At 42.0% G+C, this 27,737-nt stretch overlaps 1 protein-coding gene across 2 annotated transcripts in view; it reads left to right on the top strand.

The window, feature by feature from the left end:
- tmx3 (thioredoxin related transmembrane protein 3) overlaps positions 1 to 27,154 on the top strand; it is a 42,387-nt gene extending 15,233 nt beyond the window's left edge. The window contains exons 10-16 of one of the 2 annotated variants that reach the window (XM_004081160.4): positions 1,734 to 1,832; positions 8,168 to 8,225; positions 8,427 to 8,480; positions 13,343 to 13,399; positions 15,958 to 16,087; positions 18,038 to 18,106; positions 25,639 to 27,154. In XM_004081160.4, coding sequence (XP_004081208.2) covers positions 1,734 to 1,832; positions 8,168 to 8,225; positions 8,427 to 8,480; positions 13,343 to 13,399; positions 15,958 to 16,087; positions 18,038 to 18,106; positions 25,639 to 25,920 — 749 coding nt within the window. In that variant the 3' untranslated portion in view covers positions 25,921 to 27,154. The remainder of the gene's footprint in view (positions 1 to 1,733; positions 1,833 to 8,167; positions 8,226 to 8,426; positions 8,481 to 13,342; positions 13,400 to 15,957; positions 16,088 to 18,037; positions 18,107 to 25,638) is intronic. The other variant, XM_023949967.1, reaches the window with a different exon arrangement.
- The last annotated feature ends 583 nt before the right edge of the window (positions 27,155 to 27,737 follow it).

Raw genomic sequence — 27,737 nt, forward strand, 5'->3', positions numbered from 1 at the left:
TTCTTCCTTTATCTTTCCCAGTAGATTTATCTCTGATGGTTCGGCCCTCCTCCCCACTCTTTGGCGCCTTTCCCTTTAGTTCATCTTCTTCCTCCGCCATTTGCATATTCTTGGAGGTCCTCTGTGCCGTTAACCTTGATCCTCGAGATGTGTCGGAGCTTCCTCCTCCCTCTGTTTCCAGTTCTTGACGCCGGATCACGCCACTCCACCCACCGTCTGTTTCGATACCCCCCCTGTCTGTTTCTCATCTTTCTGCCTTGTCTCCTGCTGAGAGGACTGGGGGCCTGACAGGCTCCTGTAGGACCGCTCCCAGTTTGTGAGGCTCCCGCTCCTAAAGAAAGCACATCCAATTTGTTTCAAGGTGAAGCAGGTTCAGTCCATCAGGAATCTCAGAGCAGGGTCCCCCCCCTCCCCTTGCAATTCTCTCTGCTGCTTTTGGGGGAGAAGTTGAGCAGCAGCCTGCTGTCTATAAAGCCCAAACATCTGTGGAAAGAAGTCTTTGGTATGTCTGCCAGATTGACTGACTCAGCGGGCTCCTGAGCGTTCACACATTGTATCACTGCTGCACACTACGACCTTGTGGGTTTTAGAAGCACGTTCCGGGTTTTGAGTTGTCATGTTCAGTATTTTGCTCCCAGCTCCTTCGAGGAACGATGTTAAAAGTCGTCAGCGCTCTTGTAATTACTTATAACAGAAGCGGAAAGGCCATGTTAACTTATTAACGGGCCATAATAAGGTCTTTACTACACTTGACATCAATTATGCGCCTTTCTCTCTCAGCTGTGTTTCAGGAAGCCTGGGTCCACGTTCGGTGTAACCTCCAGCAGCCGTATGCATGTCGCCTCCAGGTGTTACCCCGGCAACAAGCCTCCTTTTGTGTTTGTTTCAAGGCTTTTCTTATGTACAACTCATGTGGGTCAAAAAACCAAATATTTTCTAAGACATTGTTTCTTCAGAGCAGCATGATTTGATTACAAATTTGCTTCAGAGTTGTAGGTGGAACCGTTGGCGCAGAGTAAGCCCGTCTCCTCTTCCCGTCATCCCCTTATTTACACTCTTCACACCCGCCAACCTAACATTAGCGCTGCAACAAAAATGGTGAGCATTATGGGAGCTATTTTTTTTTTAAGATCCAGATTCCAGCTCAGACGAGGCAAACAAAGACGTACATGGATCTGTTTGACAGTGGATGCATCGGAATGGAGTGGAGCAGGGAGCTTATGACCCGCCACAAACACAATCCTTTTCGCAACAGCATTTTTTTCATCTGTTCCTGATTCACAGCAATTTGAATAAACAAATACTTGTTTTCTATATGTCCTCCATCATTAGAAAAATGCCACAAAAACATGTCAAAACACCAAAAACACTTAAAATAAATCAGTGGGTCTTTAGTGAAATAAGCAGGGCTGGACCATCTAGCCCGTCACGTCTTTGAACCCGTTACTTATGTTTGTTTGTGTCTGCATTGATTCCCAATCTTCTCTCTCCGACTGGGAGCATTGCATTCGGGCTGAGGCACCCTTCTCCCTGAACGATGTCTGATGGTTGTTTATCTGACCCCCGAGCCTGTGCCCCCCCCGCACTTCACTTCCAGGAGCGCTTGCTTGTGCCAAACCGTGATACTTTGACAACGCCGCCATCAGCTGAGAGCTCTGCCTGGCGTTTGGATGCAGACGCTTTGTGCCCTGACTGCCGATGAGCTGCTGAAAGATTTTGTCTCCTTGTTGCAGAGTACGAGGACGGCAGCCTGTCATCGTGGGTGAACAGGGAGCGCTTCCAAGGATACCTCCAGATTGATGGCTTTACGTTGTATGAACTCGGAGAAACAGGTGGCGTATGCACTTTTCATACATAAATTCCACAGCCCCTATGAATACTATGAGTGCCATCAACTGCATACAAACATGAGTTCCTTATTTTTCAAAAAATTCATTCACTTTCAGTCTGAAAATGAGAAAGATTTTCCATAAAATCCTACTCAACGTATCTAGAAACAAAAAAAAGGAGAAATATAAATGTTCACAGTTAAAAACCCAGATTTATGTGCAAAAATTATTCAAACTACAATGTGCTCTTTATGAACCAAAGTTACTTGTAAGCATTTTTCAAATGGTCTGCTAAGTACCAGCAATACATCAAGTAGATCAGCAGAATATTTAGGGAACAAAGCCCCTGATGTTTTGCAGCCCCACCCTCAAATATATATTCCTTATCCGTAGAGATTAAAAACCTCACCCATGCCTGTTGGAAAGAGGCTCCTTACCTTTCAGAAATGACCTACGCCGCTCATCTCGTTCAAACACACTTCAAAAGGCAGAGTGAAACACAAACTGCCGTCTAAACGGCAGCAAGTTGAGGCTTTGTGCTGAGAAAGCCGTCTAAAATTAGACACAGAGGAGCGATGTTTCTGCACAGCGACGCTCATCGGTTTTTTCCCAACCAGGAGTTGCTTAGAAATCCGACTTGTAAAAAAAAAAAAAGGTGAAAGTCTTCGACTGGGGGAAGACTTTACAGGTTGATGAGGATGTGTGATAAAAAGCTCTGTAAAAATCTTTCAACCTAAGATCAGATTTCACGCACTTTGGCTTCGTTGGAGCGGCTGAGACGACATTTTTATACCCCACCCCACAGCCCCCCATAAGCCCGTATATCATAAGTCATACTGACATGAAATTTGCTACCTGACCGAAATGCCAACACAACTAAAGTCGATGAAAACCCCCCCAAAAAAACTGTAATTCAGAGCCGGCCCAGTTCAGCGGCATAAACGCAGAATTGGCTGCATGAAATACAACACTTTTAGTCATCCAACATTCATTTTTACACATTAGTTTTTGTTTTCTGCTTTTTAAAAAAATATTTCTGTATAAAGGGAGGGCAAATAAGCCTTTTAATAATCCTGGATTTTGGCTCGACGGTAAATATCAGCTGTGTAAACACGACGGCTCCAAACCAGTGGATTAGAAAGTCAGCTGGATTAGTTAATGAAAACCCCGAAAGTACACTGTGTGTTCTCAGACGGGTGTATTATCAGAGATTACTTTTGCTGCAGGAAAGCAAATAGTTTTTGTTTGAAGTGAGAATACAGCAGAGGAAGAAAATCAGATCAGAAAAATGTACGCTGTAAAGCATTTAGCCAAACAGTCAGCAGATGTGCGCTGAAGGCTTTGAAGGGATATGAAAGCTCACACTAATGACAACCTGATCCCAGAGCAGCTCCAAACCTCATAAAGGTGTTGGAATCTCTTTGAAACCGAGCAAACTCTTCTTCTTTGGTTGGAGTTGCTGGAATATTTGGAAATAGATCCAGAAGTTCTTCTTATTTGACCTGAAATGAACTTGTTTTGATCTCAGAATGAACATGATGTTAAAAAAAAACACATTTAATGATGTTGGAGCTGCTAAGGACAATTCTGTGAACAGATAAGAAGCTCTGATATTTGGTGACATATATGATCAATTCTACAGAAACCATAATTAAAAGAAAGGAATTTGTCGGCCTCTGTCCTGATTCAATCTAGTCTGTAAAAAACGATGAACCTCAAAGATTTTAGTTGAGAAAGGTAACATTTAATAAATGAGTCTCCTTTGCCTTAAGGCCTGTTCACACCGGGACGAATTTCGCCGGCGATTTTTGCCGACGTTTAACGCCTCGTGACTAAACAAAGGGCACCAATGAGAGTGTGCACACCGACGCGAAAAAACGCCACGCGCCAAAGCGTCAAAAAAAAAAAAAACGCCTCGGGTTCGTTTTTTTTTAATGAGAATGCCGCTTTTGCACACGTGTCTGGAGCTTCTGAAGTTACAGTAAAACACAACTTGGGGGCGCTCAAACACAAAACTGCCTTGCTGAGCACACATACCAGCGAAGAAGATAGACGCCAAGTAGCGTCTACACTGCCGCAAAGAAATAATGACGGACATTCTTAAATATCCCCTTACCAAGTACCAGTTGGAGCTACTGGTGCTTGAAATATTCATGTTTTCTTTGTATTATTCTGACAAGTGCGTAAATACTTGCTCTCTTCTTCTGAGTGAAAAGCGACTTTAAGAAGCGTAAAGTTGCGCAGCGCCACCTTGTGTACGGGAGTATTTCTGTTTACATTAAGCGCCATCTAATGTCAGGGAATGAAATTGCATGTTCGCTCGGCTCACCGTCAGCGAAAATCGCCTGGGTGTGAACACAAAAAACGTGGCGAAAAACGCTGGCGAATATTCGTCCCGGTGTGTACGGGCCTTAAGTTTATAGAAATATAAAAAGCAGTTTCAGACTGAGCCTGGCACTAAGATGCAATTTTCAGTATTTCTATCTATTAGAAAGAATCCGTCAGAATGATGGAAATTCTGGATTATTCCCCCCCCTTAAATCTGATGATGATGAAAAGAGTTAAGAAATTTCAATTAATTCTACTGGTATCAATGTTAGCTTTGCACAATATGCTTTGATTATTTATCTTTATGTTAGAGGCTAATAAGAAGTGACGTTTAACCTTTCTAGTTTTGGTCTGAAAGTCTCTCCGGAGGGTAAGTTGCTGATGCCAAAAAAATGCAAAATAAATTAAAAAACATCATAAATAAGTCGCACTTTTGGAAGAAATTGAAATTTGCAAAACACGGGAAAACAACGAGAAATTTCCTCTTGAAAGGAAAATCGTGTTAACAACTATAGTCTGAATATATGCACACTAGGGCTGCAGCTATCGATTCTTTTTGTAATCGATTAATCTAGCTCTTAATCGATCGATTAATCGAGTAATCGGATAAAACGACTTGTGTGTTTTTGAACAACCAAAACAAATAATGCATAACAAAAATGATGTGGTTGTAAAATGAACAAGCATTTGATTTTAAAGATCCGCTCTGATGCAAATGTTACTTTTGGTGTTTTTAAGTTGGTCTTGAGAAGTGGCGTAGCTAGAACATTTTGTATGGGGGGGGGGGGGGGGGGGGGCAGAAGACTTTGAAAGGATGGCACAACACCAAAATGGAAGGCCATTAAAAATAAAAGAATCAGAAAAACATATTTGATCATTATCATTGTTTATATTTCGTGTAAAAATAATGCTTTTGTTATTTTTGCAATGCTTAAGAAGCCTCGCAGTTCGCCGAAAGGCGAGCTACCGCCTGTCCCAGCCCCTGCCTCTCGGCGCCCCCTCGATGCTCTTAGCTGAGTGTCCCGCGGGGTCCAAAGCGTTTACTTTGAAAAAATTAGAGTGTTCAAAGCAGGCCCGGTCGCCTGAATACCGCAGCTAGGGGCTCTCGCCGCCCGCCGAGGCGGCCCGCGCTGGTCGCCGCGGAGAGGGCGCGGAGCGGCTGACGCCGCCACTCGCTCGCTGCCGGCGGCACGCGCGGGTATGCCAGCTCTATTTTGCAGTACAGACACTGCACCTTGTTCTCTTCTTTATTAAGTGTGTAATGATCCCACACTTTAGACAATTTCTGCCGTTTATTTATAGATCTATTCTCTGCCATTGCGCCAACTAAATTCAAAACGTCCGCGTGAATAAACGGTCCGTGTGACACAATCAAATCCCTGCGCCGCGCGTATAGTGCGCGTCATAGGAATTTAACGAGGCTTCGAGGCAGAGTTTTTGCCTCGAGGAATTTTTTTAATCGAGTAACTCGAGTAACTCGAGGAATCGTTTCAGCCCTAATGCACACCTCACTGCCGTAACACACGGATGCTTAGTTTTTTATTCATTGATTTTTTTTTTTTTTTTTTGTGGTTGCAGATTCGACTGACTTTCGATTTCGGTCCAAAAGATCAGATTTGAACCGATTCAGTGATCTAAGGTTGATCCAGGACGTGTTTAGCCAAAGAGATAAATACCTGGTACTGATCAATGCAGGGAAAGTTTTCCACATTCCTTCTATTTCCTCAAGACAGTCAAGTGTGAATTAAATATGTGTACAAAAAACAGAAACAAACGGCAAATCTATTCACAAGTGATACGCTTCCTATGAAACACAGGAGGAATCTAGCAAATTAGTGCAACATATAAACAAATATTTATATAGCTATAGCATAAAGAACATGTTCATAAGTCAACTTAACACTTATATCACGTTAAATCACAAAATCCACTGAATACTTTATCCTCTGTTGCTTTTGAACAACTCCCCCGGCGCTTCTTCTTCTTCCTCTGTGTTGCTGTCAGTAGAAAACAGTGATAAACACACACCTTCAGTGCCCTCTAGGGGTTGCTAGTAGGAACATAAATACATTTAAGTTGCACCTGAGTATAAGTCGGTACGGAAACTTTAAACACAAGATGGGGAACTGTGTGTGTTGCTAAACGAAGTCGGTTTGTTTAGCTAAGTTGCATTTCTGGCTATTTAATGCGTAGCTAGTTGGCATATTTGACTCAGTTGAAAGTGCATCTTTACTGAGATGATTAACTGTACAAGGTTCCCACTTTTTATTGTCTGAGATACAAACTCGCCTCACAACTTGCACTGACTTTTGAAAAGATTACAGAAAATCCAAACAGACCAGGTTCGGTCCATTCTCTTTGAAATCACCTCTTTAATTAAGGCTGAATTATTTCCTGCACAACTACCATAGATTCTGAAAAGCTGTAGGACATAAAACATCCAACAGTGCAAACCTGGAGTTGAACCGCAGCGTGAAGGGTGACGCGGAAATCCAAGGACTGGAGCCGGCTGCTCGGTGTGGCGAACAACAGGCTGGTTTTTATCATTCCTGCGGTTCATCTGTGGGTCACAAATAACACTGAATTTCACAGAGGGAGACTCGAAGCCAGAGGGTAGCGGGCTGAGAAAACCAGCGAAGATCCTTTTAATGAGATTTTTCAGAGATACACTTGAGGAAGTCTATCCAGTGAAACAAAAAGAAGCTCAAACCAGTCCTTTTAATTAAAGTGAAAGGAACAAAAGCTGCAAGGATTATGTTCAGTGTTGGGACAGCTTTCACGATTTAAAGATTTTTTTTGTTTTTTTGTTACAAGGCTCATCGCTGCAAACTATATGAACCAAAAAAAGACAAATTGAATCCTTTACGTATCGGTCACCAGTTTTGACACTCGTCTTTTTCACGGCTTTAAGCCAAAAGCCGTTCACGAGCCACCTGCTTCCTTCCACATCACCTGACGGCATAATTAACCTGAAGAATCTTCTGCTAATTACTGCGGCGTTTACACTCTCATTCATAATTGTGCCTTCCTGTCACATTTCCCGTGAAGAAAAACACCTCCGACTCTTTTTTTCTTTTTTTTTTAACGACTAACTCGAGCTGCAACTTTCAATGAAAATAACATTTTTAACTGAAATTATTAGGCATTAAAAAAGGCTTAAAACGCCTCGTCTACTGTTTTCAGCGATCGATGAAGCTCAAGTAAATCATGCAAGTGACTGGCGACGCCCTGAAAGCCCACTGTAATTGATAGTGAGAACGTGCAGCGTGCATTTCATTTCTAACCACACGTTAAGACTCATCTGCTACCTGTAAACTGCAGGATCTCCTTTTATAGATGAATTTTCTATGCAAATGTTCCCACAGCTGCTGAAAGCATCGATCCTGTGCCGCCTGTGTGTGCTCAAAGACGGTGCAAAGATCATTATTCTCTGTCCCAAGGGTGGAACTCCCACAAGGCCTTGCTGTAGAAAAAAAACGTACTAACAAAGTCAACCATAAATTAACAACTTTTTGCCCTGAGGTTCCCCTACATGTGAAGCTATTTTGGGTAAACGTTGAGGTGAATATGATAAACATGCAAAGGCTGCCACTGCTCCCATGTAAAAGCAGCGTTTTCTCTCCCAGTACTGTAACCTCTGTGCCTTAATGACCAGCAGGGGGCACTCTCGTCCAAATGTCAGGACACTTTTAGCCTCAAACCAAACCCAGTTTGAATGAGAAGCCTTTTAAGTTGTGTAACAGTTTTCATAAGTGGACCTCTTTGTCGTGTCATGAGTTTGGCTCTTGAATGGGCTCTGAAATAGCTTTGCGACCAGAAATGATCACTTGTTTCCTTGTCCAACCGAGCTGAAAACTAGAGGTAGAGAACGAATGAGTAAAACAGTCACCATGCTGCCGGCGCCGCCGCCTTTTCCATCCCCTGTTTAAGGGGGTAAAGCATCTCTGGCAGAGCCTCCAATTGTGTGTGCGTGCCACATTGTGACTTGTAATCTATCTCCGCCACCTTAGGAAAACTCGTGGCGATTGCAGTCATCGATGAGAAGGACGCCACGGAGGAGAGCGGCAGGTACAAACAACACTGAAATTAAAAAAGCCCGGCTCTTTTTAAATTGCTCGTCACACAAGCTGTGCTTAAGTGTGCAGCGTTCAAATAAAGATGAGAATTGCTGTTATTGTTTGGAGCTCCCAATAAACTGAAGCCAGAGGCTAAAAAAAAGCATAGAGTCTGAATCATGTGGCATTTCACTCTCTTCTCATTTACTTTTAGATTAAAGACCTTGATGCAGAGGGTGGCGAAGGAATACAGAGAACATTTTAACAGGTAAGGCACGGAAACACAATGAGGCCAGAGATGAAAATCCAATTTCTGCATTTATTCTGGGATGGTGCGCTCACTGGGGAACGCTGCCTGTCTATTCACAAGCAAGTTTATGCCTTTGTCAGGGCACGTCTGGCTTTTGTAGCGCTTCAGTAGAAAGGTAATTATGCAAAATGTCAGCCTCCAAATATAGGTGTTCTTTTCAGCTGTCAATCAGCAAGTCAAGTCGGCTTGTATTAATGCATCATTTTCTGTTTTCTGCGGCTCCAATTGTGCAGTAACTGCTGGGTTGAGATATTTATGTTACAAATTGTGTTGTTCCACCTGTTCCTGTGTGGCAGGGGGAACCGCCGTTTCCTCACAGCTATTATTTTTTGCTCCAAAGAGCGGAGAGAAGGCTGGATCCTGCACTTCAAACCAAAAGGGGCCTTCATTTAAATGGAAAGAACTGAAACTGGCCATATTATAAAATGTGAATCTGAGACTTTGAGGTTTAGTTGACATGGATCAAATGCTCGTGAAAGCCTGACCAGTGGCTGTTTGAAGGAGAACCGTTGGGTTATCACGCGGACTGAAGACGGCTGTTGGTGTCACGGCAGCTTGGGAATGAAGCGGCGCGTCTCAGACCCCCATAATCAAAGTGTTCCCGCCTCCCCAGGCATTCCCATTAGCGCTGATTGAGTTACAGGAATCCCTGTCATCAGTTACAGCGCCGTGTGCCACGCTACCCGCCGCTGTTTATTTTAAGACTCCCGAGTTCAAAATCCCCACTGAGATCAGAGTTGCCTGCAGCGTTCTGGCACACCTAAACACAGCTTGTAATTACAAGTCACCAACTGGAGTGTCGCCCCCGGTGGTGGGCGGGGGCAGCACACGGAGTCGACGGATCACAGGAGAGGGCTGACATTTGAAGGAGCTGATGCTGTTTGATGCAGTAATCGATGTTGTGGTGCTCAGCTTTCCCACCATGAATGTGTACAGAGGGGAGAGGGGGGCACACCCCTGACGGGAACGCCTGATTTACTGTTTCTTAGTATTTTTTTTTTTTTTTTTAGTCTGAGCTAAACTGTAACTTTTGGGTTCTCTTATTGTTTTCTCATGGTTTTACATGTTTGTAGTTTAAAAACTCAACTTTGCGTTTCATCTGAGTGAACTTTTGAACTCCAGAGATCAGTTTTTTATAGCAGTTAAGCCAAAAGTAAATGTTTCAGATTTCAGATTTTTTTTTACATTTTTTTCATTAGGTCGTTGTTGAAGGTTCTAATTTGTTCAGGTGATGAAACCAATTGGGTAAGTGGCAAAACGGATTAAAGATTTGAAGTTCAGATGTCACGGCTCCTCTTCAAAGACTGTCTTGGTTGGGTTGTTATAGGTTAAAGTCCATAACCTGAAACCCCAGTTCCATGCTGCAGGGCTCGACATAGCCATTTGTCCGCTGGCCCGGTCCTGTTTTTCGAGCAGTACGGACCACAAGACTTCATTTTTTACTTGTCCGCTCGGGCCACTAAAATATCTAACAATTAATACATTTTTCACCTTTTTCAATAAAGTATATTTTGCGAAAACGTGTAGATTTACCTCGTGTTAATAATTCACTTTTTCTGCTAGTCCTGTGTTCACACTTCAAGGGTTTCTATGGGAAACCTTTTATCACTCTTCTCCTCCTCTCCCGCCTGCGCGCGCGGCTGTCACTGCCGAGCACCACGCGGCACGTGCTCAATCAATTTTTTTTTCAAACTTTATTGAATGTAACAATTCAATACTAAACAATGTTAAACAGCAACAACGAAGGAACAAGCCAGTGGGTTATTATTACATTTTATGCAGATATATTTAAACTGACACACATATCAGCGCGCCCCCTGGTGGTTTTTCACCGCGATGATCAGAAATCCGACACCGTCACTGAAGAGAGACTGAAGCATGTCAGAGATGTGGAAGACATGGCAGGAATAGATAGGAATATGTTAGATGGAGTAATGGGTGGAATTAGTAGTATGGACAGCAAGATATTTAATGAATGCATTGAAGATGAAACCGTATGCACTAAGCTTTAAGCTGAATTTTAAAGAATCAAAGGCAACTCCAAATACCTGAATCTCAGACTCAAATGCAGTATAATGTCAAACTACTTCATTTTGGTTTTCTTTACAACACTGTAAGCAATAAGTATTTCTAGTTAGCTGAATGATCTCAGTAATTTAATTTTATTTAATTTTTCAATTATTTAATTTAATTAAGCAACTAAAGTAACTAAAAAGTAAATGTAACTTTGCAACAGTAACAAAAAGCAGAACCTTAAGGCAGTCAGAGCAAAAAAGTCAATAAAACTTCTTAACTATTGATTAGGAACAAATGTGAAATAGCAGTGATTAGAAGCAGCATGAAAACTTCTTAACTAGTGTTAACTACTTCACTCCAGTGCTCTCTTCAAAACATCTGAAACAGACTAGAGCAGATTTAAGTTTGATATGCTTTATTTTCAGTCATTGAAAAGTGTATAAATTAGTGTTAGATGTCACCAGAATGCACCAAATTGCACCATATTAAAATTTTCAGGGGGCATGCCCCCGGACCCCCCTAAAGTTACAAGCACCTGCGGAGCAGCGGGTCTCGCTGTGCGCGGTGTCGGGCCAGTAACTTTCAAAAACTACTGGCCCTGTGGGCCAGTGCAAATTTCTGGGCTATGTCAACCCCTGATGCTGGGCTTTAATTTTCTATTTTAAGGTTAAAAAATAAAATAAAATAAAATAAAGACTTGAGTAAAGATTAACCATCAGTACTGATGTCCGGAGTATAATATTGAGCTACAGTGTTAATACTTGCGGTATTTTTCGTATAAGTCGCAGCAGCCAAAAAAAAAGGAAAATAAAGCATTATAAAGAAGAAATAATCCTATATAAGTCACACTGGAGGATAAGATGTACTTTTGGGAGAACGTGCAATGCTTTGAAGCATAATGTTGCGTTCACAACAGATGCGATTCACACATCAAATTTGCATCTCTTGCCTGGTGGACGCTTTCAGCGGTACTTCCGTCTCTCTGTGACCCAGTTTGATGACCCTGTTCCATATATCATAAAGTTGTAAAGTCCTCCTTGTTGGTTTTGGACGGCGCTTCTCCTTTCACGCTGCCATCAGTAGCAAATACTCACACTCACACCTACAGTGCCCTCTACTGGTTTTAGTGGGAATATAAAGAATTTACGAGCCAATAAATACTTTTTAAAAATCGCATATAAATTGCACCCCTGGCTAGCTATGCAGACCTATACCACTAAAAAAATACAATAAATCATTTCAAGATAATGTTTGTTGTCTGTTTATGCAGATGTCTTATACAGTGTGCTTTCAAAGTGGCAATATGAAGCTTGAAGCCATTTTCACACTGAAACCACTTTGACACCAAGCAAAAGGCCCGTGGCCCCTTCCCCACGCAGTGGAGGTTCACCTCACCTCATTCCGGGTGCAGAACCATCCCGATTCGTCCTCTCTGACAGTCTGACAGCATGGCAGAATCAGTAGCATGACATGTCACACGCCAGCATCTCTGTCTGTTGTGGCGTGTTCCACCATGCCGGCTCTCCTGTTCACACATTTGTCAATTTGACTCTGTGAGGTGGAACGAGGATGCCCCCACCCACTGTGCTTCTCACACTGACGGCATGAAAGCTGAATTCTGATGTTACCAAAAAAGAAACTTTTTTTTTTTTGTTTAACCTTGAAATAAAAGTAAAGGTAGCCTGTTCCTGTTCAATCCCAGCTATGTGGTTTTGGCACGGCCAAACTCGGATGCATACTTCTAAAACGGCGTGTTTAAAATGTATTTGGGCCGCTGTGTGGCTTTCTGTTTCAGAGAACCACAACATGACAGATAAAGCCTGTGAAGTTTTCCACATCAAGCCTCCAACGGTTTTAGAAAAACACAAAGTCCGTCTTTTATAGACCAGCACTTATCCACAAAACTTTCTTGCACTTTATAGCCTTCATCTTTTCCGCATGCCACCTCCTCCTCCTCCTCCTCCTCCTCCTCCACCCTTTGGCGAGCTTTCTGACTGGACGTGCCAGAAAGTGTCAGAGTGAAGATGGACACGAACAGATCTGTAAATATTAAAGTTACAGCGAGGCAAAGTGCGAACGCCAAAGTAAAAATGGAAAGCTTCACATTATGTTTGACTCGCTCTCGTATTCCCGCGCTCCCCCCCCTGTCAATCTCGGAGCCGTGGATTATTTTCCTACCTGCTCTGATCCGTATCTCCACTCACACCGTGATGAGCTGTATTCCCAGTCTACAAGATTATACCTTTACAGATTTTTAAATAAATCGCATCCGCAGGATTTATGATGCAGTCGGTTCTCTTCATAATGGCGTCGTTCGCTGGCGGGATTGTTCAGCGCTTTCGGGATAAACGTCCAACATTTAGCTGTGATACGTTATAAATATAATTTGTATGCACAGGCTTTTTGTAATCAGTCCTTCAACTTGTGCAGCTGCCTGTCCCCCCTTTTTTATTTTTTTACCCACAATACTCTCTGCTTAGGTACAGTCCAGTACAATGAAATAAAAATTGAATTCCCCCTTTCTTATCGTTTAGATAAATCACCTTTCTGTGGAGGAAAAGGAGGAGAAACGGGAGCCGGCGCATGGCGGGCTCTGGGGAGATTTACCTCCTCTGCAGTAACAAAAGTGATATCTCGGCTTTTCAGCAGCGAAGACACCGAATGCTGACGCGTTTCATATTTGTGCTGCTGCTGCTCATTGAACTGAGATGATCCCAGTTCATGCTAATGGTTTACAGTCCACACAGACGAGACAAACTACTGTTTCTAACACCTTGTTTCTTCTTTCCCCCCCCCCCCCCCAGAGTTTTCCAGTTTGGCCACATGGATGGCAGCGACTACATTAACAGCCTCATTATGGGGTGAGTGCCTCACATCCAGCCTCCTCCTCTCATGCCATCATCTGCCTTTTTTTCTTCTTCTCCTCCCTCATGTTACATCCCGTCAGCCTCTTATCAAGGTCTGTGCTGCGTTGTCAAGCCAGCCTTTGCCATTAAGGGAGGCTCACTTGTGTAGAAGTCAATTACAGCAACTGGGCTGTCATTTCTGTTTTTAGTGCTGTTGGCAACTTTAACCCCAAAGAATCAGAGGCCCCTGCCAATCTGCATGTGATGGAAGAACATCTACAGATGAGGCTGGGCATGGACCTTTAGCGGTTCTGTTTTTCGGTGGACGGCCGCAGAGCCGTGCTAATGATGCCGTAAAAACCCCGCCGCAGCCGCTTTGTGCCCGTTCTGAGGCCAACTTTGTGTCGAGCCTCAGAGAGACCTTCCAGCCGACACTTTTAATTAGACAGGAGCTCACTAGTGGCGCGGGCCCGCCTGGCTGCAGCTCTGGCCGCGGCTGTTTTTTGTGTGCAGAAACCCACAGCATCTCATTATGCGTGTAATTTCGTGTGAGAATCTGCGAGCGTAATGGCTCCGCCGCGTGATGCTATTTTAATTTGAGCATGTTATTGTTTGTACCAGAGAGATTATAGCAGACACAGTCTCGCAAGTCCTGTGTAATTAAGTCACTGTGTCAGCGAGCGTAGCAGAAGTCGGATTTGAAATACGACTGTCCCGGTACGGGCTTGAAATGACACAGCCGGCATGTATTAAAGGATAAAAGAGGTGATTAGCACTCCTAATTTTATACGTACTGTATGTATTTTGCTGGGCTTTTATGGAGCCGAATTTGGCCATTGAAGTGCTGGATTAATTGGCCTCTTTTGAGGAATCAAAGTCTGGCCTGTCGATGACTCCTAATCCCCTCCAAAATGAAAAGCATGGAAATAAATCTGATGGCATTTCATCCATCTTTGTGCCATTGGCATGATTACAGTGTTCTGGCAGCTCAAGGGCTGAACTCTGCTCTCACCACACGACTAACATCCTTTAAACAACTTTTTTTTGCAATCTGAAATGAGTGCGAGCCTCCTAAATGAGTTAAGAACTACAGTTAACAAAAAAAATAATAATTAGGATTAGCAAGAGCCTTGTTAGAAAAGGTAGTAGAATGGTTATTCTGACAAATAACTGTTTATTTTCAGTAGAAGTCTATGGGATTTTGGCTTCTGAAGTGCCAATCCTATCAACAAATGACTGCAAAAACATATGAAAGACAATTAAGAAACAAAACCACTGTTTGTACTCACACTGGGCACTTCCTGTTTGGAACGCCAGGGGGGAGGAGTCACTCAGTCCAGTTCTTATTTACACTCGAGGCTTCAGAATCGGCTGCAATTATGTTAATTGTGTCCCCGGTTGAAGAGTTACGGTAAAACAAAGAATGTAAACACTTAGGTAAAAGGGATTAAACTTCTGGCCACACCCACTGCAAACGATTGGTCATTGCTCAATTAACTCTTCATTTTTATAAAATTAACTTTGTTTTGGGAAAAGTTTTTTTTTTTTTGGAGTTTTGCTTTGACTTCCAAAATGTAATGTTGTTTCATTAATTGTTTTGTTTCTTAATTGTCTTGAATATGTTTTTGGAGTCATTTGTTGATGGGATTGGCACTTCAGGGCCACCGTAGAGAACCACCTGAACACAGAGAATGATCCGAACCTTGAAGCTTAATAACAAACTGGATGTTTCTTAATGACATCACCTAATGAAAAATCTCTCTAAATGAATTGTCAGTTGAAGGGGAGTTTCTTGATTCCATCAGAGGCGTAATCCGGAGGCGAACCCTCCACTGCCCCCCCCCACAGGCATAAAGGATAATCCGTATTCACTTTAAATGGGTGCCATCTGTTGGAGTGGGCTGGGAGTCACATTCATTATGTGTGGGTGTGTGTTTGTGTGTGTGTTCACGTGACCGCAGATCACAGCTGGACAGAGGAGTCGGGCGTTGATGACTCTACAGTCCTGCGCTCTGCGGCCGTGTGGGTTAGGACACTGATGGATTTGTGTGTTTGTGTGTGTGTTGCTGGGTTTTGTGGGCATGCTGTGTTTGTGTTTGTGTGCATCTCTGGTGTAGCTCACCTCAGCAAGACGTGTGGAAGTGGGACTGTTTGTTTTTATGACCTTGTTCTGTATTTCAGTGGGATTTATGATACTTTTGCCAATTTGTGGAACGATTTGAGGTCACGTGTGTACAGTTGTGTACTGCAGCTGATTATGTGCACCTTAGTTCTCCGTGTTTTTTACTGATAAACACGTCACAGACCATTAAAACTTCCTGTTTTAGAAACCAGAAGAAAATATTCAAGATTGCTCTGCTTATTTGAAAAGACAGTGTAAAGGATTAAAAACATTTATTCATCCTCAGTAGAAAGGGTTTGTTTATCCAGATATTACATTTTCTGTTTTGCAATTTGTTCTTCAGGAAGCTACAATTTGTTCCCATCAGATGATAATGGCGCTTCACGGCGTGGAGGTTAAGAAGATTAAACGGCGTGTTTTCTGCTTTTTTTTTCTCTTTTTTTTTCTTCAGTGAGGTAAAAGTGCCCTCCGTAATCATCCTCAACACGTCCAACGAGCAGTACTTCCTGTCCAGTGAGCCGATTGAGACCATGGAGCAGCTGGTCCAGTTCATCAGCGATGTTTTGAACGGTTCTGCACAGGTCAGAGCCTCCATCCGTTTCTTGTTTTTCCTCGTAATGCTTTCAGGACATTTCCATTTCCGTTTGTTCTGGTTCAATCACAGCATTCTAATCAGTGTGTTGTCGTGGACTTTAAGCCCCTCTTAAGAGAATATTCACACCAAAAAGATTTTTCTTTTTTGTTAAATCTCCTTCTGCATGTTTGGGTTTTTTGCTGTGGTCGTTGCATTTGGACAGATTAATTTCAGGAATCCTGTTTTTATCCTCACAGATTAGCATATTAGTGTCTTATTATTCTGTCTTTTTTTGTCTTTATGCTCTACATTGAAGTCAGTGGATGTGCAAAACCCTAAGCAAACAGTCAGAAAAGGTCTGGTCTATTTTCTGCGAGTAAAGCAAACCACCTCCCATTAAATAAACTGCAGCAGCCCACACATTCCTGCTGTCCGCTTGGCGCCAAAGCACGGCCCGTTTTAGCCTTTTCACGTCATGATGGTAATGTCTGGCACCGGCACCTTTAAGGCTGCAGCAGGACGCTGAATAATGCTGCAGACAAAACACAGGAAAGCTACTGTGGAATTCAAGAATAGTTTGGTTTTATTTTCCATACATGAAATAAGCCCGAATCTCTCTTTGCTTTTCAAAGAGAGCAGGAAAATGTGTGAAGCACGAGGCGGTCTAAAGAAGGCAGACGCTGAGATGCTTTCAAGCTTTCCTTTCCCGGTCCTTCGTATTCTCTTTCTTCTCAATGAAGGCAAAAATAACGTCTTAAAAGGTAGTTTGAGACTTCTCCTGCAGCTCTCCGGATGTTTATGCGCGGTGTGAAACAGCTGCTCGCGGACAGATCCCCCTCACCTTGTTAGCAGACGTCCCTTTCAGGCAGACTTTGGTAATTGGACATCCTGACGAATTAGCATCAGGACAGCTCGCTCATTGGCTGCCCAGGTGGTTTTTGCCTGCAAATGAGCTCAGATGAAGCAGAGCCACTGAAGCGTGCACAAACTAGACTCCAGTACATTTAGTCATTTTGTGCACGGAAGCAGATAAAGATCATTTACAATAAAAGTAATGAACCAATGACCGCGTACCCCAAGAGACTGGAAGCATTTGGAGTCCGATGATACTTTGACCTGAACGTTTTTACATATAATCTCTGCTAGATTGTTGCAAAACTCCCAATGTTCAAAGTAGCTTTGATGGGATTAATTCAAAATTCCCCACAGACCAGTTTGATGGAACTGGATTGGATAAAACCATTTAAAGACTTGGTATCGTAGGCTGCCTCCAGATTCCCTTGCTACTCCCTACTAAGATGCCACCTTCACACCGGGCACGTGTTCAAGAACACACTATACGCAGTTTCGTGGACGCGTATTCAGCCGGTAGTGTTCACACCATACAAGCAGGGAGCAGGCAGGGAGTGGGATTCTTCTTCTTTTGTTTATTTACTGTTTACTAGCATTTGTCGGCCACCTCCAGTGGGATAAAGCTTGATGTGAAAAGTCAAAGCGGTGCAAATCCCGAAAACTCTTCTTCGGGCTTTTTATTTTCATGGCTCTGTTCCCATAAATTTCCATCTTGGTGTCGAATAATTCCAGCCAAGCATCAATGATCTCTCAAGATCACATTGCATTAGTTCTTAATGCTTTGTCACTTCAAACCCTTTTTGCTGTGAATATTTTCTTAGAGGGGCTTAAAGTCCACAACAACATAAACCACAAAAGTCTGCAAAAAATGCATTTACATTTATGTTTTTACAAGTTATCCACGTTTTAACTCATCATAACAGTGTGAATCCATAAATTGTCTTCTGAAAATCTTCATATTTATTAGGTTTTACTTTGGGAACATGTGTCTGAATTAGGTTTAAATCCAGGAGTGAGGGGCTTTCCTAAAGACCAGTTTCAGATCTTGAGCACAGCTAATGAGTATGAGTTTCATTCTCCATTCTTGTGATTTTTGGTCCTCCAGGCTTATGGAGGCGATGGCTTCATTCAGAGGATCAAACGGGTGGCGTTTGATGCCAGGTCCACCATTATGGTAAGTTGGGGAAATATCCGTTACATGACGTCACAGACTAGAACTAGAGCTGAGGTGTTGGGTACATTTAAGAAACTCCTTCTGGTGACATTGACTGTATTAGAGAACTGGAATGAGTGGCCCCTCAGGAGGTACCCGCTGGCTCCAAGAAGCTTTCTATAGAGAAATAAACAGTCAAAATGTTCCTGGCTTATTTGGTACAACTTTTAATCTTGGAGGTGTAATTATAAAAAGGTGTAGTTATTTCCATTTCCGGGACCCGCTTCACAGTCCGCCATTTTTATCAGCAAATCTCTGAGTTTGGCCACACTCTATCTTGGGATATGGACAGCATAGAAGGTCACGGCAGACCAGTCTTTATTCCTCGGCCGCATTTGAAGGAGTCGTTGAATTTGGACAGCACTCTGTCGCGTCGCTGTGACGTAAGCAGCCTACAAATGCAGCCCAGGGCCATTTTCTATGGATGACGTCACACTCTCTCACTCAGTCCAGTTCTCAGATACAGTTAATGCCTCGACCTTAAGGGATCACAGAATCAGAAGTCAGTGTTTGGTTAAAATTGGCCCAACAGGAAACTACCACAGGAGGGAGATCCACTGTCACTAAAGGGCCTTAATACGTAATAATAATCTGCTAAATCGCATAATCATCAGTATGATTTTATAGTAGTGACCAGAAGGAAAGCTGTCACCCTGTCCATCAGCATGGCTGATACAATGCTATGGTTTACATGTACATTTCTTTATTTTTTAATTTAAAAAAATCGAACCTTCTTTTTTTAATTACTTGTTCAGATCTGCAAGCAAAAATGGCTTTAAAACTCCCTGACTTTACAGTTGCTTGGCAACATCTAGAATAAACAGGCTGCAGCTGATAGATTTGCTTTATATACTTTCTTTTTGCATTTATTTATCCATCTAACCGTTATTTTGATAGGCACACACACGCTGAACAGAGGGGAAATAACCAGGTAATTGCAGATGCTGCCATGCTGCTCACCTGGGAGCTTTTGAGCATTTAGGCGGAGAAAAATGACCGCAGGTGCATCTAAGTGTCTGTCAGTTTCACAGTTTCTGTTTTTTCCTCTTCCTGCAAATGAAATGAAGCCTTGCTGCAACAATTCTGCTCACTGACAATATGATTGCTAATGACAGCTGGATCTCATGACAACAGCAGCTTCATTGAGCTTTCAAAATATAAAACTGTATAAAATGAGGAAATGATCAGTGCTAGAAAGAAGTTTACATTATTTTTTTGAAGAACCAGAGCACTTTACAGATCACACTCAAAGTTCATGCACAATTCAAACAATAGGACTCTTGTTTGTTTTTCTTTTACAGATTCATGGTTTAATTGAGCAAATTTGATCTTTATCTATCTAATCTATAGTATCTTTAGATTATTTAAATGACTTATTGTTGAAAAGTAAATTAGAATGCGTATAGCTGGAGCCACATGTGGGTCTATTACCCCTCCATTGTGACATAACTATAAAGTAAAAAACAAGCAAGCAGGAAAGTTAAAAAAGAAAAAAAAGTAAAGTAAAATAACTCTCTAAACTTTACTCAACTCGCTCACAAACAGTTAAAAGGCAGTACACATCACTCCACAAGTTCCTGACTACATTACCCATAATGCTCCAACAGTCCATCAATCCTTTGTAGTTTACCAAAGGTGGTCATTAAACATAAGAAGAGTTCTTACTTAAGGTTCATCGGTTTTTAAGGTGCTATTTTTCAAAATAGTCTAGGATTTAAAGTTTGCCTTATAAACAAAGAACAGCAGAGGTCACTTCATTAACTCTGATTTAACGTATTTGGTTAGGTTTAAGAATTTCTGGCTAAGATTCCCCAGAAAATGTTTTTTTCTTAGCATCCTTGACATTTCACTATCTGCTACTAATTTTCTGCAACAAAACGATGATCCCTCAAGACACGGCGTCTCTTATTCTGGACAGAAGTCATCTGAACCTCTGCCAAAAGTTATGAACTATTTCAAAAATGCAAAAACTATTTTTTTTACTTTGTTTTCTAAATTCCAGAGAGCAAAAAGTCATTTACATTTATCATAATTTTAACTATATCATAAATACAAATCAGTGTCTTATTTTTCTAAAGGAGTAAAAAAAGATTTTGTGGTGAGAAATCGACCCAAATGGCTCTTTAGGTGCTGAAGGTTGCAGACACCTGACCTATAGAAATGTAAAAAATAACCAAATCTAATCAATTTGAGAACTGTTGTTTGAGAAACAGCTACAGCCTAGATTTTAGATTCTAAATTTACAATTTAACTGAAAAATAATAATTTTTAATTAGTTTTAAGCCAGTTTTGCTCCTGAACTCTACAATTAAAGCAGGCAGGATTGTTGTCCCAAAGACAACAAAGACAAAGACAAACACTCCTGCACATAACGCTTCACCTGGAGAGGATCTGTGTTAGCAGGGCTAATACTCTGAAGTTCCGCCTGTTAGAACGATAAACAAACAACCAAGTGCCGGGGCCCTTTCCTCTTTGAGAAAAACCGCACTTGGAGGACGAGATTGGCTGCAGAGTGGAGAATATGCAATGCAGGCGAGTAATGACAGCATGGGGAAAAGGAAAGGAGCAGCAGAGCTGGTAGAAGTGGGTGGATGAGGGAGGGGAAGTCCAGTAGGCTGAACTCGTCTGGTCTCCCATTTTTTTGCTCTAAGTAGTTGGTTCTTTTGGGAGAAATGGTGTTTATTTGACCAAGGGGCGTGATAGGAATGTACATGCAGCCGCGCTGCGATGCTCCTCTGTGGGTGATTAAGGAAAACCACAGATTCTACGCTTTAAAGCTGAACTTTCAAAAATAATATGCGAGTATGTGGTGCAGGAGCTTTGTGTGAAGGGGATTGAGTTAGGCTTGTGAAAGAAATTAAAGTTGGCCCGCCAACGACTGCCTATACCAAAGTACAAGTTGGCGGAAATGGTAGAAATCTGGCAGCAACCGTCCTCTGAAGAGACAGCAGCATGAGGAAGCAGCGGCATTAGACCCAATGAGTCATAGCCAGCTGTGTTAGCGTAGCGTTCCTGTCCTTACCTCATCTAGCATCACACAGCATCAGCAATTACCAGGCCTCCTCCGTTGGAGATGACTGACGGGAACCTGACCATTTCTCTTCTGGTGCGCTGAGCGGCTGACGAATGAACGCTCTCTCTTCTGCTTTTTGCCCGATGTGTCTTGGTATATTACCTCCCAATGACGCATTTGTCACCCGCACATTGAAAGAGGGGCTTCCAGAGCCTGCCTCTTCAGTTGATGGGTGCATTGTTGTTCCCACAGGAGGTGAGGGATTTGATATTTCACTGGAGTGCTGTGGGAAATATTAGAAAAATCTATCAAAGTGAGGAATATAAATCTGGAAGGAAAGCTGCCCCAATCAGAGACGAGTAAGTCTCTCTCTAGAGCAGCTAGAAGGTCCCTCCATGTACTGTGATCTATGAGCTGTAGATCGATATTAGTTTGACTATGTGCCAAATATTTTACAAAAAATATTTGACCAAAAAAATATGGTAAAAGAAAATAAAATAAAGTAGAAGTTCTCTCAGAAAAAAAACCCTATGGAAATGTTTCTAATAGAGATGCATTAATTTCTTGGTCATGGTTTTGTTTTGGTTCGATATATACAATTTGTGACAAAAAAAACTGTATTTGCTATTAGGATAGAGAAAAAGTTCTCAGTTGGCTCATACTATGACTTTCTCTGACCCTTGACCCTTTCTATGCCTGGTGTAAATAATAAATCCTTAAATTTATCAAAACTTATGTTTAATACTTTCAGTGTTAACACACTGTATGCAGTGGAGATTAGGGCGCCACGATATGAGGAAAACTAGCGATGTGTGATATTGGTGATCAATATTGCGATGACAATAAGATTTGCGAAACATACCAAAACAAAAACTAATACATCACTTCCATTTCACTGCAACAGTTGTATTTTAATTCTTCCTCTTTCGGCTTCTCCCATCAGGGGTCGCCACAGCGAACAAGTCGCATGGTAAACTTGGCAATGTTTTACGCCGGATGCCCTTCCTGACGCAACCTTCTCAAACCGGGCTTGGAACCGGCACGGAGGTGGAGAAGGGAATAGGGAGCAGCCCGGAGTCGAACCCTGGTTGCACGGACGGAAGGCGCCGCAAACCAGCACGAGCTAAACCGGCTCCGAGCTAAACCGGCTCAGCAACATATACAGCAACAACAGTTGTATTTTAATTAAAGTCCACATAAAATACACTGCAAGTGGGGCTGTAATGATTCATTTGAACAATTCGCTTCATATCATAATTTGTGGTCTCTGATATGATTTATAGTTGTTCATTTTGAACGATCCGATTATTTTTCGGTAGCGATAAAATGAATTCATTTTATTTTGAATCGATTCTATTTTGGTATAAGTCGATTCGATTAACAACTTGCCTCAGACAGATTGTTTTGGTTGGATCTTAGGAATATATATGGTTCAACAATTTAATCGCTAAATTGTTAAGTTATCGAATATTTGACTACCTTTAGTGGTAGACAAATGATAGACAAATAATAGACAGACATAGTGGCCAAAACCAACGTCTTTTACCATGCAGGTATTGCACAAGATTATATTGCGATATCGATACACAGGTCTGGAAAGGATGGAACTATTTACTTACCCCCCAATTTGGTTCAGTGGTGTGTTTTTAAACTGAGGATTGTGTCATCCTTGGTTTGTAACATATTTCCTGATTTGTCTCAGCAATAGACGAGACTGTCAGGTCTGTAGATTTGAAGTCATTTTCATTCATGTCGCCGGCCCTCTTGGAGATTCTGGTCGTGGGTGGTCAGGACATAATGGGCCGTTAACAAATGTGTGTGGGTGCAGCGCGGCTTCCCAAAGATGAGCACACGGAGGTCAACTTTCACCGTTTGAAGCTGAAAATGAATTCAATTATTGAGCGCGGATCGGTTTGCGAAGCAATAAACCACAGACCCAAAGGAGTCCTGTTAAAGAGCAAAATCCCATTATAGTCTTAAGTGTTTTAACAAAACAAACAGCACAGCAGAGGATACAAATAGCATAACGTAGTACGATTATCATAAAATTACATGACAGACGTGCAATTAATGCTGAAATATTAAAGCCTGTGCAGTCTGCTGGCTCTCAAAGCTTATTGACACGATTCATGCAAATGAAGGAATAAATGAATAAATTACATTTTGTGCTTTACCTTGAAAAAATAAAAGCATCGTCATCTCAACACTTATGCTTTTTAAAATTTGTGATCTGCAAACACTAGCTGTTGAGCGAGACGCCATGTTTTTATTAAACAGTGACTCAGTCTATGTCGACACTAAACAGATAAATTATCGCTGCTTATGCTTATCTTTCTATGTGAGGGGTTGAGACTGGAGGGCAGCATTGGATTGGCCCACCAGGAGATAAAACTGAACAGTGGGGGGCCCCTTTGACCCTTATTTTCTCTCTGTGTTTAATGATGTGTCTGGGCATTAACCACCTATCATGGAGAATGCACACGTCATGCGCCGCCGTTATATTTGGCGCAGGAGCCCACACACCATGATGGTGGCAGACGCATCAGCGCATAAAGATGACGGTCTGTTTTTCTACCCCTGATTCACTCTGACATTGTGTCCACATTGGCAGTTTTGTCCTAAGCAGTCTCCGGAGAGTTTTCTGTGGACTTTCTACGGATTAAAACCGGATAAAGCTGCTTTAACTCCATTTGAGTAAAAAGTTGGGAGGTTTTGAAGGCAGAGGTACACAAAAAAAAAAACACTTCCTGTATGTAAAAAGGCAAATCATCACAAAAAGGAAACTCTTTGAACTGTTAATGAACATTAATTTATAGGGATGGGTATCGTTAAGGTTTTAACGGTACTACTACCCCTATTGATACTGCTTATCGATCCGGTATTTTAACGATACTCTTATCGATACTTTTTGAGGACAAAAAAAACAAATTAAGAACATAAAGTGTTTATTTCCTCATTATGCAACAATGTTTTTTTAACAAAACATTTTACTTTATACATTTTTCCAACTGGAAAAGTAAAATCCATGAAAAAAGAAGTTATTTAAAGAAAAATAAACAGCAATGTTTTGACATATTGCTGTCATGATGTAAATATAAAACAAATTAAATAAATGTTTGAGGTCATAAGATCATCCCAGAGAAAGTCTCTGCTTCAACTCCCGCAGTGAAAACTGCGTCTAAATCTGACGCCCGTGTTTCCATCTCTTTAAAGCCAAAGCCCCTCCCCCTGCCTCTCTACCTGCATTTCCTCTCTACCTGTTCACCTGTTCACATCCTCTGCAGCAGTACGTCGTTTTTTTCTCGCGACCCCCCCCACTGTATTCTATACAGAGAGTGCAAAATACGGTCATCATAGCAGCAGGTTGACACGATAGTCGGGGCGCTCTAGCGCAGATTTAATTAATTTTACGCGCGCGCCACGTACTGTCGGAACAATAACCCCGCCCCATGTGCACACAAATAACCAGACAGACCTCTCCTCTTCAGTGAGAATAGCGAAATGAATATCATCATTAACGGACAATTGACTGACTTGGTGAGTTAAATATGACAGATAACATGGGACACAAAAAAATGCGTTTTCTCCAGTACCGATAGCAGAACCGTTGAGGTCAGATCTTAACGATACTGCGGTCTTGAAGAATGTTGCCCCGGGGCTCGTTCAATACGGGGCTCAGTAACCATCCCTAATGATTTGTACAAGTTCATCACCTGCATCACCACATAAAACTAAATGGAACTCACTACTTGATGACATGTCTGAATTCAGTCACTACTTAGTGCACCATATAATAGAGCTGTGTACACAAGAGTCTACAATACCCCGATATACATCACGATACGATATATATATAAAATATTGAAAATAAAGATCTGTTTGTGATCAAAGATTTGTCAAGCTGATCGCATTTTGTAAAAGAGAATTGGCATGCAGTAGATTGATTGACAGTGGTCTTCAGCCAATGACGTAGCGAGGCTCTACCAAAAACGAGGAATTATCCACAGACGGTTGGAGGCCCTGGCATAGAAGGGGTCTGATGTTTCTGATGCCCCTGGGTTGGTATGTATCGGTGTGTTTGGGTCCAGTTTATCCTCTATTTGTTTGGGCTAAAAACTGGAACAGATGCTGTTGTGTATAAGAAAGGGAATCATGGTATAAATGCCACCAAAAAAAGTGGATTTCCGGCAACAAAACAAGTAGATTTTGTATTTTTGAGAGATTTAAAAAGTGGATGTTGATGTTGTTGCACAGGAACACACATTTATTAAAACGTGGATGATGATGGATGCTATCCACTAAGCACCGTTATTATGGGATCATTTGGGTATTGATAATAGATTTTGACAGAGAACCTTTGGAAAAAAGTTTCAAGTGAACAAAATCGATTCTTTATCCATTCTATTATCTCAATTTTCCTCAATCCTTTCCTCCCCTCCTCTTTTTTTTTTGTTTCCTTTCATCTCCCATCCTCCGTCAGTCTGTGTTTCGCAGCTCTCCACTGCTGGGCTGCTTCCTGTTCGGCCTACCGCTGGGTGTAATTAGCCTGATGTGCTACGGCATCTGCACAGCCGAGTCGGATGACGGTTCGGATGACATAGACGCGCTGAAAAGGGAGGGCCTCACTGATGAGGAGGAGGAAGAGGAGGAGGAGAGGCAAGACACTGCTGAGCTGGAGGCCCCCGAAGAAGAAGAAGAAGACGAAGAAGAGGAGGAGGAGGAAGAAGGAGAGAAAGACCCCGAAGAGAAGAAAACTGATTAACACAGGCGTGCCTGCCGGATAGAAGATGATGGGCCTAGTCAAATGCAGTGACATGAAACTCAAAGACATTTCTGTGTTGTACTCCTCTTTGTTTTTCTTCTCACTGCCTGGTAAGCCCCCGGACTGTTCTTCCATCTTTGAGTTTTGGGGGTTTGCGAGGTCGGCTGCTCGTCTGAATTAAAAAAGCGTTTCCACGGAAGAGTGTAAACGGCTTTCCACCAGATAAAAGGATGGCTACGAACCCCCAGATACCAACTCCAATATAGACGCTGTCTGTGATGTTACACTCTCATCTGATACATTAACGTTGTGAAACCACTTCCAAGTAGAACCCCCCCTGCTTTATCTCCCCCTGTCATATCGCAACCTATTCTCTTTATGTCCCACAAAAGGGGGAAAAACGACTCCATTCTGCCTTTACTATTGAAAATTGCTTTTTTTTTACCCCAAAAACTGTAAATATTGTTGCGTAGTGCTACAGGAAGTGCCCAAAAGGAACGCCTGCCATAAAGTGAAATGTGCTTTTTTCTTACTGCCTGAAAGCGCCTCCTCTTGTTCTTTAAGGGGGGGGGTTGCAAAGTGCCGAAACGGTCGTATATTTTGACTCATTTTCCTGTCAGCCACTTTCCCATTGGCATCGAAAAGAGGATAAAGTTAGCTGAAACTGATTTGAATCACTCTGGAGTACAGAAACGTTCTTTTAAATCCAAAATACTACCTGCTAAGAAGCAGTTTGAGCCATGATGTGACGGGGGTTTGACGGGGTGGCGTTCTTCAGACAGAATCGTCCGTGTTTCAGTCGGTCTTCCATCACCAGTCGCCATATTGGATTCTCCTGGCAGGTAGAAGGAAGGAATGTGATGCAAAGAATATTAGGACTTGTTGTTCAAACAGGCTCCTACTGAAAGCTCTACTGGCTTAAACCACTGTCCTGCTTTTCCATGTGACTAAAGCTCACGAAGGAGCAAAAACCTGGAATGTTGTACTCTCTTACCGCCCCCTCCGGAGGGCACTCTGTTCTAAGCACAGTACGGTTTAACTTATGGAGTTTGTACTTCAGATCCAGAAACGCCACAAAGTTGGGCTCCTCAGGAGAAGCACAGGTGTTTTTAGCAGGTCGCTAACCCTCGCCTCGCCTTTTGGTCCTTGTAGCTCCGCCCTCGGCTCCTCGTTAGGTTTTAATCAGATCATTGTTACAGGTTTGAAAACATGAAAATAAAGACTGTCTTCGTTATTTTGGTGATCTCATTATTTTCTTCTGAGTGAAATGTTTGTCCAGCTTTTAAGGTCTTTCTTTTCATACGCTTTTCCATGATAAACCATAAATGATTTGTTTGTATTTTAATTTGTAATTTGTTAAGTTGCATGACTTTTAAAATGTCCTTGTTTGTCTTTGTGTAGTAACCTTCTGCGAACAGGTGATCTGTTCAGGTTGTAAAAAGGCAGGATAGGCTCCAGCAGCTTTATTATAGATGAAGTTAAGTTTATGGATGAAAACCAGTCATAAGTGGTTTAATCAGCTTTTTAGAATCTTAAATTACGTTTTTATTTCTTCTAAAGCACAAAATGAATTTAAAAATATTAACATTAGTTATTTTGTAGAAATGCAGTAAAAAAAAACATGACAAATTTGTAATATGCAATTAAAAATGTTAGACCTTTTTTCAATAGAACTCTAGTTTTATTAATGATCAAATCTGAAATGGCAGAAATTGAAAGAATTTGAGCTAAATTGTAGTTTTTTGTTGCTGTGTTTTCTTCTTCACAGTTTCAAGGTGGTTTTTGAGGTTAACCCATGGCCGGCCCTCCCTATACGC

The sequence above is a fragment of the Oryzias latipes genome, chromosome 20, assembly GCF_002234675.1.
Source record: "Oryzias latipes chromosome 20, ASM223467v1".
In the NCBI taxonomy this organism is placed as follows: Eukaryota; Metazoa; Chordata; class Actinopteri; order Beloniformes; family Adrianichthyidae; genus Oryzias; species Oryzias latipes.